Source organism: Esox lucius, chromosome 18, assembly GCF_011004845.1.
Source record: "Esox lucius isolate fEsoLuc1 chromosome 18, fEsoLuc1.pri, whole genome shotgun sequence".
NCBI classification, from domain to species: domain Eukaryota; kingdom Metazoa; phylum Chordata; class Actinopteri; order Esociformes; family Esocidae; genus Esox; species Esox lucius.
The window spans coordinates 27,207,728-27,224,037 of record NC_047586.1 but is presented as its reverse complement, the minus strand read 5'-3'; the positions used below and the strand labels follow the sequence as shown (position 1 = coordinate 27,224,037).

Here is a 16,310-nt window from a genome sequence, read left to right as displayed (position 1 = left end):
GTCCCCGACTACCACGCGATGTTGCACAGGCGTGTCAGCCAAGACAGCCCCACAACATCCAGAGACTTGAGGTACTCAGGGCGGATCTCATCCACCCCCGGTGCCTTGCCACCGAGGAGTTTCTTAACCACCTCGGTGACTTCAGCCCGGGTGATGAACGAGTCCACCTCTGAGCCCTCATCCTCTGCTTCCTCAATGGAAGAAGTGACGGCGGGATTGAGGAGATCCTCGAAGTACTCCTTCCACCGCCCGACGACATCCCCAGTTGAGGTCAACAGCTGCCCACCTCTACTGTAAACAGCGTTGGTAGGGCACTGTTTCCCTCTCCTGAGGCGCCGGATGGTTTGCCAGAATCTCTTCGAGGCCAGCCGATAGTCCTTCTCCATGGCCTCACCGAACTCCTCCCAGGCCCGAGTTTTTGCCTCCACAACCACCCGGGCTGCAGTCCGCTTGGCCTGTCGGTACCCGTCAGCTGCCTCTGGAGTCCCACAAGCCAACCAGGCCTGATAGGACACCTTCTTCAGCTTGACAGCATCCCTTACTTCCGGTGTCCACCACCGGGTTCGGGGATTGCCGCCTCGACAGGCACCGGAGACCTTACGGCCACAGCTCCGAGCGGCCGCTTCGACAATGGCGGTGGAGAACATGGTCCACTCGGACTCAATATCTCCAGCCTCCCTCGGGATCCAGTCAAAGCTCTGCCGGAGGTGGGAGTTAAAGATCTCTCTGACAGGAGACTCGGCCAGACGTTCCCAGCAGACCCTTACAGTACGCTTGGGCCTGCCGAGTCTGTCCAGCTTCCTCCCCCGCCATCGGATCCAACTCACAACCAGGTGGTGATCAGTTGACAGCCCTTCTCTTCACCCGAGTGTCCAAGACATGTGGCCGCAGGTCAGATGAAACGACAACAAAGTCGATCATCGACCTGCGGCCTAGGGTGTCCTGGTGCCACGTGCACTGATGGACACCCTTATGCTTGAACATGGTGTTCGTTATGGACAAACTGTGACTAGCACAGAAGTCCAATAACTGAACACCGCTCGGGTTCAGATCAGGGGGGCCGTTCCTCCCAATCACGCCCCTCCAGGTGTCACTGTCGTTGCCCACGTGGGCGTTGAAGTCCCCCAGTAGAACGATAGAGTCCCCAGTCGGAGCACTTTCCAGCACCCCTCCCAGAGACTCCAAGAAGGTCGGGTACTCTGCACTGCCGTTCGGCCCGTAGGCACAAACAACAGTGAGAGACCTATCCCCGACCCGTAGGCGCAGGGAAACGACCCTCTCGTTCACCGGGGTAAACTCCAACACATGGCGGCAGAGCTGGGGATCTATAAGCAAACCCACACCAGCCCGCCGCCTCTCACCATGGGCAACTCCAGAGTGGTGAAGAGTCCATCCTCTCTCAAGGAGTGTGGTTCCAGAGCCCAAGCCGTGCGTAGAGGTGATCCCGACTACCTCTAGTCGGAACCTCTCAACCTCACACACCATCTCAGGCTCCTTCCCCGCCAGCGAGGTGACATTCCACGTCCCTAGAGCTAGTTTCCGTGTCCGGGGATCGGGTTGTCTAGGCCCCCGCCTTCGACTGCCGCCCGATCCTCTCTGCACCGGCCCCTTATGGTCCCTCCTGTGGGTGGTGAGCCCACCGGAGGGCGGCCCCATGTCGCTCGTTCGGGCTGGGCCCGGCCGGGCCCCATGGGGAAAGGCCCGGCCACCAGGCGCTCGCGAACGAGCCCCAACCCCGGGCCTGGCTCCAGGGTGGGGCCCCGGCTGCGCCATGCCGGGCGACGTCACAGAACACACGATTTTTTTCTTCATTAAGGGGTTTTTGAACCGCTCTTAGTCTGATCCGTCGCCTAGGACCTGTTTGCCTTGGGAGACCCTACCAGGGGCATATAGCCCCAGACAACATAGCTCCTAGGGTCACTCGGGTACTCAAACCCCTCCACCACGTTAAGGTGGCAGTTCAAGGAGAGGTAGACATACCATCGACATAATTTATATAAACAATAAAAATAACTGGAGTATGGAGTCTGATATACCATGACTTTCAACTGCCTTGTATAGGAAGCAGTTTATACTGAGGTTAGGATAATGAGAGGCATTAGATGTACAGAGAAAGAGGCAAACCTGCATATGGGGTTTATTGTATGTGTTTTTTGCATGGATTCATGCTAGCACATTTGCATATAGAGTTATGTGTATATCTGCATGTGTGTTTGCAACAGGCTGATATCAGAGAAGCCTGTCGACAGTCACACTGTGGAGGTGTCTGTGGTAGAGGTGTACAACAATGAAGTGTTGGACCTGCTGGCTAAAGAAGAGGATGGGGTCGCCCTTGGCGCCAAGAGAGATGTAATCACTACCAGCACAGGGACCAGCGAGGTGCCTTCACTCTCCTATTTGTGAGTGGTCCTTCACCCCAGGGTGTAGTTATTTACATTTCTGTTTATTTTAATTGCATAAATGTTTTTTTTAACCCATAATGTATTTTTCTGTGTTCATTCATCCATTCATTCATCTTCTTCCGCTTCATCCGGGGACGGGTCGCGGGGGCAGCAGTCTAAGCAGAGATTATTTTAATTTTTCTGTGTGATTTGTTAAATTGGAATAACTTTGTGGTTATTAATGTGTCCTAATTTGTAGAAAAAAATACAACTTTCCAGGAGCTGTACTTAATTTCTTTTATGTCAGTATGGGGTTGGCAACAGAATATAGTGACAGTTTGTATCTGTGACATTTGTGTGAGCTGAAGTATGGCTGAGCGACTGTGTTCACCTCCCAGGTTAGTGAGAAGTGCAGCAGATGTGATGCAGCTGATCAGCTCCGTCCTGAGACTGAGGGCCCGCTGCCCTACACTGGTTCACAGAGATTCCTCACGCTCTCATCTTATTGTCACTCTCACTGTCTCCTCCAAGAGCCCGAATGCCCTAGCACTTGGTAAGTCTCTATCTTTCGCACACACAAACAAATGCATACTGGTAACAAATTAAAGTAAAAACCAACATAACGTTTAATTTGCAGAATGTACGTACAAGGAATAGTAGCCACTATGAGGTAGTCTAAAAATGCAAGGTTGCACTCAGATAGCTCCCAGGAGGCACAGAAAATCATAGAATGTTGGTTGCCCAGACAACCCGGTCAAAGACTGAGATATATCAATATGGACATTTACTATATGGGGATTTAAGTTAACTATGCTCTTCCCAATAAGGAATAAAGTTATATTCACCTGTAGGATTTAAGAGCCTGTTCAAGAGCTTCCTCCTAGAGAACAGTTTCTTATGGCGGTTTTATGGCCCAGGCAGAGGCCTGTTTCTCTTACTGCTAAAAGGAGCCAAGGCCCTGCTCAGCCGACATTCCATTCATCACTGCCCCTGAACACAAGACACTGGCCTTATAAGTTGGAGACAGATAGAGAGACAAGTCTTTCAGTATATGTGTAATTGATCAAGCATACAGAGTACATAACCCATCTAATAAAATAATGAATAAATAAGGATATAATATTAAATACATTTTCTACACTGGTAACTGCAAAGGCAATAGCAAGATTCACATAATTTTCATACTCATCATCAAATCTTTAAGTAAACCCTCGGGATGCACCAATCAGTTTTTTTTTTTTCATGCTGATACTGATAGCCGATTTTCAGCCCGCAAAATCGTCCGGTACCGATACCAATTGTATATTTTTTATATGTATATTATTCATTTAAGCTCTGTTTTTAATCCAGGAACCATATTAAATCAAGAAAAGGTTAAATTAATGGTCAATTGACAGCCATTTAATTGACAGCTAGCAAATACAGTAATGTAGGCTATAACGTGACAAAGTGACATTAACTGCAGTTAATTGTAAACTCTGTAAAACAAAGTTTATGCAATATGCTAATGTAAATGTTGTTCAGCATAACTGTCACCTGCATATGGCCTATTTCCCATATCTGAACATGTAGAACGCTTTAATGATGTCAAAACCCTATTTAAATAGATAATTAAAAAGTCAACTAATAGGCAATAAAAGGAAGCAAATTGAATAGGGTTTTTGTTTAATTTTGTTAAACATCTTATGAAACAAATAAATTAGCCTACAAAACCAATGAATTTGCAAATTAATCTCAGCTTTTTCAGAAGACTGTTCCTCTTTTAGTCCAAGATATGTGAAACAAAGCTAAACAAGCATTCACTGTCCACACTTGTGGAGGGTACAGAGCGGTAAGCTCGTGCCACAGTTGCAAGTGCAGGAAAACGGCCCTTGTTGTTCTGCCAGTAAGACAGTGGTTGTGTGCTCCGTGGGATGGGTGACACTGAGAGGTAAACCTGCATCTGTTCCTCTGGAGTTTCACTCAGTATTTTGCTGTACATTGCCAGTAAAGGAACCAGATCGTGGTCTTTTTATGGAAGGCCCGTCTGTCTTCTTGGTTTGTTGCTCTGTGACAGCCTCTTGTTCATCACATTGCCTAAGGCAGGGGTGTCAAACTTACTTGCAATATGAGAAAAAGAAATATCATTTTCATTGTCGGCGGAACTAACAGCATATGGTAGCACTGAGCTTCAGGGTCTGAGTGGCGTTTTTTTAATCAGTTTACCCATGTGCCTGGTGTGCATGCAGCAAGTTTCTGTGCTTAAGGAATATAATATTCGGCGCCACTATGAAACTCAGCATGGCGAAAAATACAACAGCTTGCACAGAGAACTGAGAAGACAGAAAGTAAATTAAATGTTGGTGGGTCTGAGGAAACAGCAATCTGTTTTCACCCGGAGCCAAGAGGCCAGTGATGCTGCAGTGAAAGCCAGCTACCTAATTGCTAGTGAAATAGCATTTGCATCAAACCCATACTGTGAGGGAGAGTTTGTCAAAAATTGCATGCTGAAGGCTGCCGAAATTGTGTGTCCTGAGAAGCGAAAAGCTTTTGCCAATATTAGCTTGACGAGAAATACCGTTGCAGACAGGATTTCGGAACTTTCGGCAAATTTGGACAGCCAACTGAAACGAAAAGTGGAGTCATTTCTGGCATTTTCTGTTGCTATTGATGAGAGTACTGATATTACGGATGTCGCTCAACTGGCCAAATTCATTCGTGGAGTTGACGATACTTTGACTGTCACAGAGGAGTTTCTTGAGTTGGTGCCTATGACCGACACCACAACAGCTGAGGACATTTTCTGCTCCGTCGTTGGAGTGCTGGACAGAGTCGGGGCGGACTGGTCCCACGCCGTTAGCATGGCTACAGATGGTGCGCCGTCAATGATCGGGAAAAAGGCAGGTGTTGTGACAAAGTTCAAAGAGAAAGTACAAGCCGCAAATGGAGGGAGTGATTTTTGGACATTTCATTGCATTTAGCATCAGGAGGCATTATGCTGCAAGTCGTTAAAAATGAATCACGTCATGGAGGTGGTTGTCCGAACAGTTAATTTCATCCGAGCCAGAGGTCTCAATCATCGTCAGTTTGACAGCCTTCTCAGTGACTGTAACATTACCCATGGTCTCACATACCACACTGAAGTGAGATGGTTAAGCAGAGGTGCTGTGCTGAAGCGCTTCTTTGAACTATGTGGGGAAATCAAACATTTCATGGAGGGAAAAGGTAAACCTGTTAAGGAATTACAGTGTTCACTATGGCTGCAGGACCTTGCATTTATGGTTGATATTACAGAGCACTTGAATAATCTGAACAAAATGTTGCAAGGATGCAAAAAAATTGTAACACAGTATTATGACAGCATACATTCAAGTTAAAGCTCACGTTATGGGAGACGCAGATGGCAAGTGGTGACCCTGCTCATTTTCCCTGTCTAAGAGAAGTGTGCGCAGCAAGCGTTAATCCTGACATGAGACAGTACAAAGACGAGATTTCAGGGTTACTGAGGGAGTTTAAGAAACTATTTCAGGTCTTTAGCGAACTCGAGACAGGATTCGCAGTTTTTTGCTCACCATTCACAGTCAGAGCTTCTGATGTGCCCGTTGACATGCAACTTGAAATAATTGATTTGCAGTGTAATGTAGAATTGAAGGACAAATTTGCCTCTGTGGGCTTGGACACATTTTATCAGTATCTCCTGCCAGGCTATCCTAAATTAACAGCACTGGCTGCAAAAATTTTGTGCATTATTTGGGACTACCTAGCTTTATGAGCAAGTTTTCTCAGTAATGAACATTAATAAAATGAAGCTGCACTCAAAGCTCACACATAAGCACTTAAATTTGATTTTTAAATTGTCTGCTACTCAGGACATGATGCCTGATATTGATGCCAAGTTTCAGGGGCAAATTGCTAAAAAAAACACCTGGAGGGTACATTGTGTTGCAGCCTTTTGATTGGCTGGTTTAGCTGTGTCTGAGTATGCGAGATGCAAATGTTTAAAGTAGCGGTAGCTACTACATCACTAAAGCAGCGCTGAGACAGCACCCCATCATGTACAACAAACTGGAGCATGGTAAGCTTCGCAATGAAGCATCTTGCATGCATTTAACCATGTTTCAGGCATTGTCTCATAACTTTTCGTAACCGCTCACAGTGCAAATATCACTTAAATCTAAAATCTGATCAAAGTAACATTGTCTTTCAGTAGGCTGCAACACACATTTGACAGTTTGATATATATGTCGCGTGCATACATTTTCTGTATTGTTGCCTGTACAGTTGGCTGAGCCATGGTGGCATCTGATGGGGCAGCTGTAGGGCTGGGCAATATGGCAAAAACATTTATCACAATAATTTCTCATATCATTCGATATTGATAGTTATCACGGTATACACAGCAAATTTGAATTTTCAGTAGTTATTGTCTTGAATTAAGTAATCTAGCATATCCCAAAAACATTTACTTGCCCAAAGGTGGTTAACTTATGAGTTTATTTTAGTGCAATTCACAGAATATTAAACATAACCAATTCAACAAGGCCATTATAAAACAGTGTGCTGTGTGTTTTGAATCACAGCTATTGCTAGTTTCTAACATTACAGAACATGAGGTAGAACACAAAATAAAAACTGTTGATATTATTCCACCAACTCCTCCTGCTTATTGCACTATGTCTCCGGCAAGAAAGACTAGTCAGTCCACTGCCTTTGGTTTTAAGGCCAACCTATGGCAGGTAACAATGTTACCAGCTGTGCTAAAGATGTTCTGAAGCGAACTGGTGGCAGGAATGCAAAGATATTGCTTTGCCAGATAGCTTACTCTGGGAAAGTTTCTTTCCTTGATCTTCCACCATTCTAGGTGACTCATCTCACTGTCTGCCTCTGGAGCTAGCAGGTAGTTGTCCAATTCCCTTTGGAAGGGTTGCTTTTCGATAAGATGAGATGTGGCGGTGGATGGTTTTTTGAAAAAACGACGTCTTTCTCTGCTTCTTAGCTGGTTCTACAGTAGTAGCTCCTCCCTCTGCCGCAGCCGCTCTCACTGGCTGCCCAGCCTGGGATATGTTTGGCCCTTGTCCTTCTTCCAGCATTTCCGACACTGTTCTGGCTTTAATGGTGTACATTTTCTCTTCTTTTATATATTGTGCTTTAAATCAAGGGTCGACCAGGGAAGTCATGTTTAGGAGTATTTCGATTGGGTTGTCATACTTTTCATTCAAGTAATTGATGACCGTGGTTTTGATGTTCTTGGTGAGCTCTGTGTCATCATTGTCATGTTTTAATACCTCCTTATTAAAGAGGTGCAGTACTGGCACGTACCTGGACACGTGTGCGGTGTCGTTGGCTCATTTCTGCAGTAAGTTTCATTGTCTGTTTATAGCAAGTTTGCGGTGTACGTTGAGGAATTTTTTTACTTCACAAAAATAGGATTTTATCAATAATTAGTTACATGTTTATCATTGAAATAGTATATTTTTTTTATCATGATAAATATTGATTTATCGGCGAGCCCTAGGCTACTGTATTGGCTCTCAGGACTTGAGCTAGCATCTGGCTTATGCTCCTCGAGGTGATGTATTTTCAAGTGCTTATTGAGTTTGTGGTATTAAAATGTTTTGTCTTGCTTCCACCTCGAAATACTCCAGTTTTACACACATTGCAAACTGCATGTGCTACATCCAAGGATGTAAGAGTGACTCTGATATTGGGACACATTTGACTACAGTGTGAATGTTAATGTATTCAACAAAATGTATATTTATTGTGTTGTTCTATGTGTGTTGATAGGTGTCAAGCATTCAGTGTGAATATTCCTATCAGTTTGACTTTGTTTCTGAACATGCAATAGTCCTAACTAGCATTGGTAAATTATACTGTGCGCTTCTTCCATGGTGGGACTTTTCAAACAGCTGATAATGTAACTGGAGTGCAAAATGACTAATATTACAATGATGTTGATGAAATCTCAGTCAGGCATGTTAGTCCAGCTTTAAGGTTTCCAATCTGCTCCTATAGACCGCCATGTATTAATACTTCTCACTATCTTACCTGTTGGTTTGTGGCCACGCTTTCTCTCTCCCTCACTCTACCTACCTTTCTGACCAGTGTTATTGTTATGACAGCTTCTTAAACACACAGTACAATCCTAAATTCAGCTGCTGTCCTTTTATCAGAGATCCTATTCAATGACTCTGATTGATTTACATGACAGATCAACAGTACAGGTGCTGGTCATAAATCAACTTTTTGATGATATTCTAATTTTATTTCAGTAATTCCATTCAAATAGTGAAACTTGTATAATGTATACATTCATTCCACACAGACTGATATATATCAAGTGTTTATTTCTTTTAATTCTGATGATTACAACTAATGAAAACCCCAAATTCAGTATCTCAGAAAATTAGAATATTGTGAAAAGGTTCAATATTGAAGACACCTGGTGCCACACTCTAATCAGTTAATTAAACCAAAACACCTGCAAAGGCCTTTAAATGGTCTCTCAGTCTAGTTTTGTAGGCAACACAATCATGGGGAAGACTACTGACTATTGACTATTGACTATTGACTATTGACTATTGAAAAGACGACCATTGACACCTTGCACTAGGAGGGCAAGACTCAAAAGGTCATAGCTAAAGAGGCTGGCTGTTCACAGAGCTCTGTGTCCAAGCACATTAATAGAGAGGTCAAGGGAAGGAAAAGATGTGGTAGAAAAAAGTGTACAAGCAATAGGGATAACCGCACCCTGGAGAGGATTGTGAAACAAAACCCTTTCAAAAATGTGGGGGAGATTCACAATGGACTGCAGCTGGAGTCAGTGCTTCAAGAACCACCACGCACAGACGTATGTAAGACATGGGTTTCAGCTGTCGCATTCCTTGTGTCAAGCCACTCTTGAACAAGACACAGCGTCAGAAGCGTCTCGCCTGGGCTAAAGACAAAAAGGACTGGACTGCTGCTGAGTTATGTTCTCTGATGAAAGTAAATGTAGCATTTCCTTTGGAAATCAAGGTCCCAGAGTCTGGAGGAAGAGAGGAGAGGCACAGAATCCACATTGCTTGAAGTCCAGTGTAAAGTTTCCACAGACAGTGATGGTTTGGGGTGCCATGTCATCTGCTTGTGTTGGTCCGCTGTGTTTTCTGAGGTCCAAGGTCAACACAGCCATCTACCAGGAAGTTTTAGGGCACTTCATGCTTCCTGCTGCTGACCAACTTTATGGAGATGCAGATTTCATTTTCCAACAGGACTTGGCACCTGCACACAGTGCCAAAGCTACCAGTACCTGGTTTAAGGACCATGGTATCCCTGTTCTTAATTGGCCAGCAAACTCCCCTGACCTTAACCCTATAGAAAATCTATGGGGTATTGTGAAGAGGAAGATGCGATAAGCCAGACCCAACAATGCAGAAGAGCTGAAGGCCACTATCAGAGCAACCTGGGCTCTCATAACACCTGAGCAGTGCGACAGACTGATTGACTCCATGCCACGCCGCATTGCTGCAGTAATTCAGGCAAAAGGAGCCCCAACTAAGTATTGAGTGCTGTACATGCTCATACTTTTCATGTTCATACTTTTCAGTTGGCCACCATTTCTAAAAATCATTATTTTGTATTGGTCTTAAGTAATATTCTAGTTTTCGGGGATACTGAATTTGGGATTTTCATTAGTTGTCAGTTATAATCATCACAAAATAAACATTTGAAATATATCAGTCTGTGTGTAATGAATTAATATAATATACAAGTTTCACTTTTTGAATGGATTTACTGAAATAAATCAACTTTTTGATGATATTCTAATTTTATGACCAGCACCTGTAGTTGGAGTGGTTTGCTAGGAAATTGCTGACCGTCTACATAGATACCCATAAACTCTAAATGATAAATAAATAGATGTTTTGTGTAACTTCCTGTAAAACTGTCATTGTACACTTTTATGGAAATGTTTAACTAAGGTACATTTGAGAAATGTATGCCTTTCCATTGGCTGGTATGTAAATCTTTACTTTGATTGTGACACACGTCTGTATAATATCAGAGGATTATTAGGTACCTTGACCATGTTCTCCTGCCTAGACAAAGAAGGGTGTCAGTCCTTTTGTTCCTTAAGAATGTGGCCCTTGGGGGGGAAGTAGGAGCAGGTGGTCCCTTTAGGTAAACACAACGGTAAATATTATGGCAGGAAGGATAAGGTGGGGGGACAGCCCGCCCTTTAGGTAAAACCTTTGGGACACAAGACAGATGGCTAGCAACTACCACACCACTATTTTCACTATAAACACAAACTGTTCATGTATTAAGTTAGAGACTCCTTGGATGATTATGTTTGTAGGCATGTGACGCGTCTCTCTATTTGCAAATAAATAAATGGTTAAATTGTGCCAAGAGAATTTTGTCTCTGTACTTCCTTCTTTAAGAGTTCTGATTGATGGAATTGCCATCACAAAACCAAACCAACAACAATACATTTTGGCAGGGGTTCTAAAAATATGTTTTCCTGGTTGCAAACACAAAAAAATGTCTTCATACACACTCTTTCAATTAGGTACTTGGCAGTGGTTGAGAGTAGCGCTTGAGCGTGTCCAAGTTTCACAGCTGGTGATACAGTCACTTTCTTGACAAAGAGTGACGCAGATAATACACATACAAACGATAAGGCAGAACTTATCTTTACAGCGTTTCTCTTGAAAGAAGATCTCACTGAGGGTGGTCGAGCGATGAGCGAGTAGGACACACTGATTTTAAGTTTAAAACTTCATTTCGACAAAACCAAGTGAATGACAACTTGAGAAATTTATCAAAATATAGCCTACTTTGAGACAAAAGTAGACCGTGGAAAATGCCGAAAAAGATCAATACGAAGGTGAACTTGAACGATAAGTCTGCTCTATGGGGGCCGCCCATAGAGCAGACAACAACAACGTGCTGGAGGCTATAGCATCGCTCCACTCAGAAATTTGTTTGAAAATGGAGGCTGAGATCTCAGAGGTTAACACTAGATTGAGAGGAGAGATAGCGGCACTAAGAGCCGAAAATTACAGCAATTTCAGTGCTACAAGCCCAGATGGACTTACAAATACAAACTTTGAAAGAGCTAGCTGACTCGGCTAACAGCAGTTCGGACACACTGCAGGAGCTGGAAGACAGAGTTAAGAAACTTTCGGGGCAAGTTGACTCTTTCTCAGACAAATGCCTTTACATGGAGGACAGCTCGAAAGAACAGAACATGAAAATTGCCGGAATTAAAGAGGGGCAAGAAAACGGCCAAAAAACTAGTGATTTTGTGGCTCAGATGTTAAAAGAGATATTACACCTTGACGAAGCACCAGAGATAGATCGTGCCCACAGAACCCTCCGGAGACGACCCGACGACAACGAGCCCCCTCAGCACCTCATTGCGAGGATACATTACTGTTATGCTTACGAAGACATAATACAGAAGGTAATGTCCACCAAAGATCTGACATTCCGGGGCCAACGGATCCACATTTTTAGAGACCTCCCACCTGAAATGGTAAGACGCTGAGCTGCATTCACCCCAGCTAGGACAATACTACACGACAAACCCGGGGTCAGATTTTGACTATTGTATCCAGGTAAGCTCCGTTTGTTACACAACGGGTCTGGGAGGTTCTTCACGGATCCGGAGGACGCATGACAGTATGCCGAACATCACTTCGGAAGTATGAGTAGGAAAAATCATTATGATGGCACCCTGGATAATGTAGACTTTTCATAACACTGGAGAAAAACTGAGAACGAGGTCTCTAAAGGGAGCCTCATGCAGGTGGACATGGAATGCAGATCTTGCAGAGGGTTATTGTTTACATGTAGGGTTAACGTGCACTGTTACTGTCACCACCCACGGGAGGGACCATAAGGGGCCGGTGCGAAGAGGATCGGGCGGCAGTCGAAGGCAGGGGCCTAGACAACCCGATCTCTGGACACGGAAACTAGCTCTAGGGACGTGGAATGTCACCTCGCTGGCGGGGAAGGAGCCTGAGATCGTGCGTGAGGTTGAGAGGTTCCGATTAGAGGTAGTCGGGATCACCTCTACGCACGGCTTGTGCTCTGGAACCCCACTCCTTGAGAGAGGATGGACTCTTCACCACTCTGGAGTTGCCCATGGTGAGAGGCGGCGAGCTGGTGTGGGTTTGCTTATAGCTCCCCAACTCTGCCGCCATGTGTTGGAGTTTACCCCGGTGAACGAGAGGGTCGTTTCCCTGCGCCTACGGGTCGGGGATAGGTCTCTCACAGTGCAGAGTACCCGACCTTCTTGGAGTCTCTGGGAGGGGTGCTGGAAAGTGCTCCGACTGGGGACTCTATCGTTCTACTGGGGAACTTCAACGCCCACGTGGGCAACGACAGTGACACCTGGAGGGGCGTGATTGGGAGGAACGGCCCCCCTGATCTGAACCCGAGTGGTGTTCAGTTATTGGACTTCTGTGCTAGTCACAGTTTGTCCATAACGAACACCATGTTCATGCATAAGGGTGTCCATCAGTGCACATGGCACCAGGACACCCTAGGCCGCAGGTCGATGATCGACTTTGTTGTCATCTCATCTGACCTGCGGCCGTATGTCTTGGACACTCGGGTGAAGAGAGGGGCGGAGCTGTCAACTGATCACCACCTGGTGGTGAGTTGGATCCGATGGCGGGGGAGGAAGCTGGACAGACTCGGCAGGCCCAAGCGTACTGTAAGGGTCTGCTGGGAACGTCTGGCCGAGTCTCCTGTCAGAGAGATCTTTAACTCCCACCTCCGGCAGAGCTTCGACTGGATCCCGAGGGAGGCTGGAGATATTGAGTCCGAGTGGACCATGTTCTCCACCGCCATTGTCGAAGCGGCCGCTCGGAGCTGTGGCCGTAAGGTCTCCGGTGCCTGTCGAGGCGGCAATCCCCGAACCCGGTGGTGGACACTGGAAGAAAGGGATGCCGTCAAGTTGAAGAAGGAGTCCTATCAGGCCTGGTTGGCTTGTGGGACTCCTGAGGCAGCTGACGGGTACCGACAGGCCAAGCGGGCTGCAGCCCGGGTGGTTGTGGCGGCAAAAACTCTGGCCTGGGAGGAGTTCGGTGAGTCCATGGAGAAGGACTATCGGCTGGCCTCGAAGAGATTCTGGCAAACCATCCGGCGCCTCAGGAGAGGGAAACAGTGCCCTACCAACGCTGTTTACAGTAGAGGTGGGCACCTGTTGACCTCAACTGAGGATGTCGTCGGGCGGTGGAAGGAGAACTTCGAGGATCTCCTCAATCCCGCTGTCACGTCTTCCATTGAGGAAGCAGAGGATGAGGGCTCAGAGGTGGACTCGTCCATCACCCGGGCTGAAGTCACAGAGGTGGTCAAGAAACTGAGATCCGCCCTGAGTACCTCAAGTCTCTGGATGTTGTGGGGCTGTCTTGGTTGACACGCCTGTGCAACATCGCGTGGCGGTCGGGGACAGTGCCTCTGGGATGGCAGACCGGGGTGGTGGTCCCTCTTTTTAAGAAGGGGGACCGGAGGGTGTGTTCCAACTATAGGGGGATCACACTTCTCAGCCTCCACGGGAAAGTCTATGCCAGGGTTCTGGAGAGGAGAATACGGCCGATAGTAGAACCTCGGATTCAGGAGGAACAGTGTGGTTTTCGTCCGGGCCATGGAACACTGGACCAGCTCTATACCCTCTACGGGGTGTTGGAGGGTTCATGGGAGTTTGCCCAACCAATCCACATGTGTTTTGTGGATTTGGAGAAGGCATTCAAGTGTGTCCCTCGCGGCATCTTGTGGAGGGTGCTTGGGGAATATGGGGTCCTGGGTCCTTTGCTAAGGGCTGTCAGGTCCCTGTACAACTGAAGCAGGAGCTTGGTACGCATTGCCGGCAGTAAGTCAGACTTGTTCCCAGTGCATGTTGGACTCCGGCAGGGCTGCCCTTTGTCGCCGGTTCTGTTCGTAATTTTTATGGACAGAATTTCTAGGCGCAGCCAGGGGCCGGAGGGTGTCAGGTTTGGGGACCACACAATTTCATCTCTGCTCTTTGCAGATGATGTTGTTGTGTTGGCCCCTTCTAACCAGGACCTTCAGCATGCACTGGGACGGTTTGCAGCCGAGTGTGAAGCGGTGGGGATGAGAATCAGCACCTCCAAATCCGAGGCCATGGTCCTCAGTCGGAAAAGGGTGGCTTGCCCACTTCAGGTTGGTGGAGAGTGCCTGCCTCAAGTGGAGGAGTTTAAGTATCTAGGGGTCTTGTTCACGAGTGAGGGAAGGATGGAACGGGAGATTGACAGACGGATCGGTGCAGCTTTTGCAGTAATGCAGTCGATGTATCGGTCTGTCGTGGTGAAGAAAGAGCTGAGCCACAAGGCGAAGCTCTCGATTTACCAGTCAATCTACGTTCCTACTCTCACCTATGGTCATGAGCTTTGGGTCATGACCGAAAGGACAAGATCCCGGATACAGGTGGCCGAAATGAGCTTTCTCCGCAGGGTGGCTGGGCGATCCCTTAGAGATAGGGTGAGACGCTCGGTCACCCGGGAGAAGCTCGGAGTAGAGCCGCTGCTCCTCCACATCGAGAGGGGTCAGCTGAGGTGGCTTGGGCATCTGTTTCGGATGCCTCCGGAACGCCTTCCTGGGAAGGTGTTCCGGTCCCGTCCCACCGGGAGGAGACCCCGGGGAAGACCTAGGACACGCTGGAGGGACTATGTCTCCCGGCTGGCCTGGGAACGCCTCTGTGTCCCCCTGGAAGAGCTAGAGGAAGTGTCTGGGGAGAGGGAAGTCTGGGCTTCCCTGCTTAGACTGCTGCCCCCGCAACCCGGCCCCGGATAAGCGGAAGAAGATGGATGGATGGATGGATGGATGTTACTGTTTATAACATTGTTCATTACAAAATGTATCAGCATGCTCTGTTCAAGGGCTTGAAGTTTTGTTTACTGGCCAATGAGCCGAGGTGGGTGTTTGGACAATCGCTAACTTAACTACTTGATGCTTACTATTTTTCTCTTATGATTTCCTTACTGGTTGTTACTCGATAGGCAAATAAGCTTACATTTCGCAGCTGTGTTGGAAATTATTATAGGGTGTTACTTAAGCAGGAAACTCAGGGAGGGACTTAATAACTTGTCACAAAACTATTGGCTGAAATATGATTAAGACCTTCACCCTTAAAAAACCCAAGTAATATATAATTAACACCTGTTTCCTTAAATAACCCAATTAATATATTTACCAGTTGTCATGGTTTTGGGTTTATTAAATATCTGTGGAGCTACGCTTAACGGACAGGATGACTGGGATTAAGAAGTGGTGGACTAGCAGGTGGTGGGGAAGTTGGACTTTGGGGAAGGAGGGCTGGTCCCACTTCCGTAAGTTTGTCTAAAGGAGTGTTCAGAGGTTGTTGAGTGTTTTTGTTGGTTTGTTAGACTTGTTCGAGGTGGGATGGGCAGGGGTGCTACTTAGACTACATCCGGTACTGAAAAATGTCACTGCGTCAGAAGTTGCAATAGGAGACTGATCCGTCAGTTTGGCTGCAGAAACGGTTGAGATAGAAGGAGACATTGGAAAGGGGGAAAATCAAACTTTTTGCTTATGGTATGTGAATGGAATTAACGAGCCAGTAAAAAGGGGAAAGGCCTTGTCTCATCTGAAACGGATGTGATGTTCTTACAGGAGACGCATCTAAAAAATGAGGCCCATGGGAAAATTTGAGCCAAGTGGATAAGTGAAGTCTGCCATTCCAAGTTTTCAGCAAAGGCTAGAGGAGTGGCTATAATAATTCGCAGGAATGCGCCTTTTCTACACAAATCTACGATTGCAGATAAAGAGGGGAGATATGTTTTGGTCATAGGTGAGATATTTTAATATGGTCCTGAATACTTATTTGGACAGATTATCAACTCAGAGTGTCGCACCATCTAACGCTTCTAACTTTTTACATATCAAAAATACAAACCTATTTGATGTGTGGAGAACATT

The 16,310-nt window shown here is 46.2% G+C and overlaps 1 protein-coding gene across 3 annotated transcripts in view; it reads left to right on the top strand.

Annotated features, from left to right (window-relative positions):
- The window catches only part of kif25 (kinesin family member 25), an 83,436-nt gene that overhangs the window by 39,292 nt on the left and 27,834 nt on the right, over window positions 1-16,310 (top strand). For all 3 annotated transcript variants that reach the window (XM_034287885.1, XM_029114698.2, XM_029114699.2), the window contains 2 exons: window positions 2,223-2,399; window positions 2,780-2,934. In XM_034287885.1, the coding sequence (XP_034143776.1) occupies window positions 2,223-2,399; window positions 2,780-2,934 (332 nt within the window). The remainder of the gene's footprint in view (window positions 1-2,222; window positions 2,400-2,779; window positions 2,935-16,310) is intronic.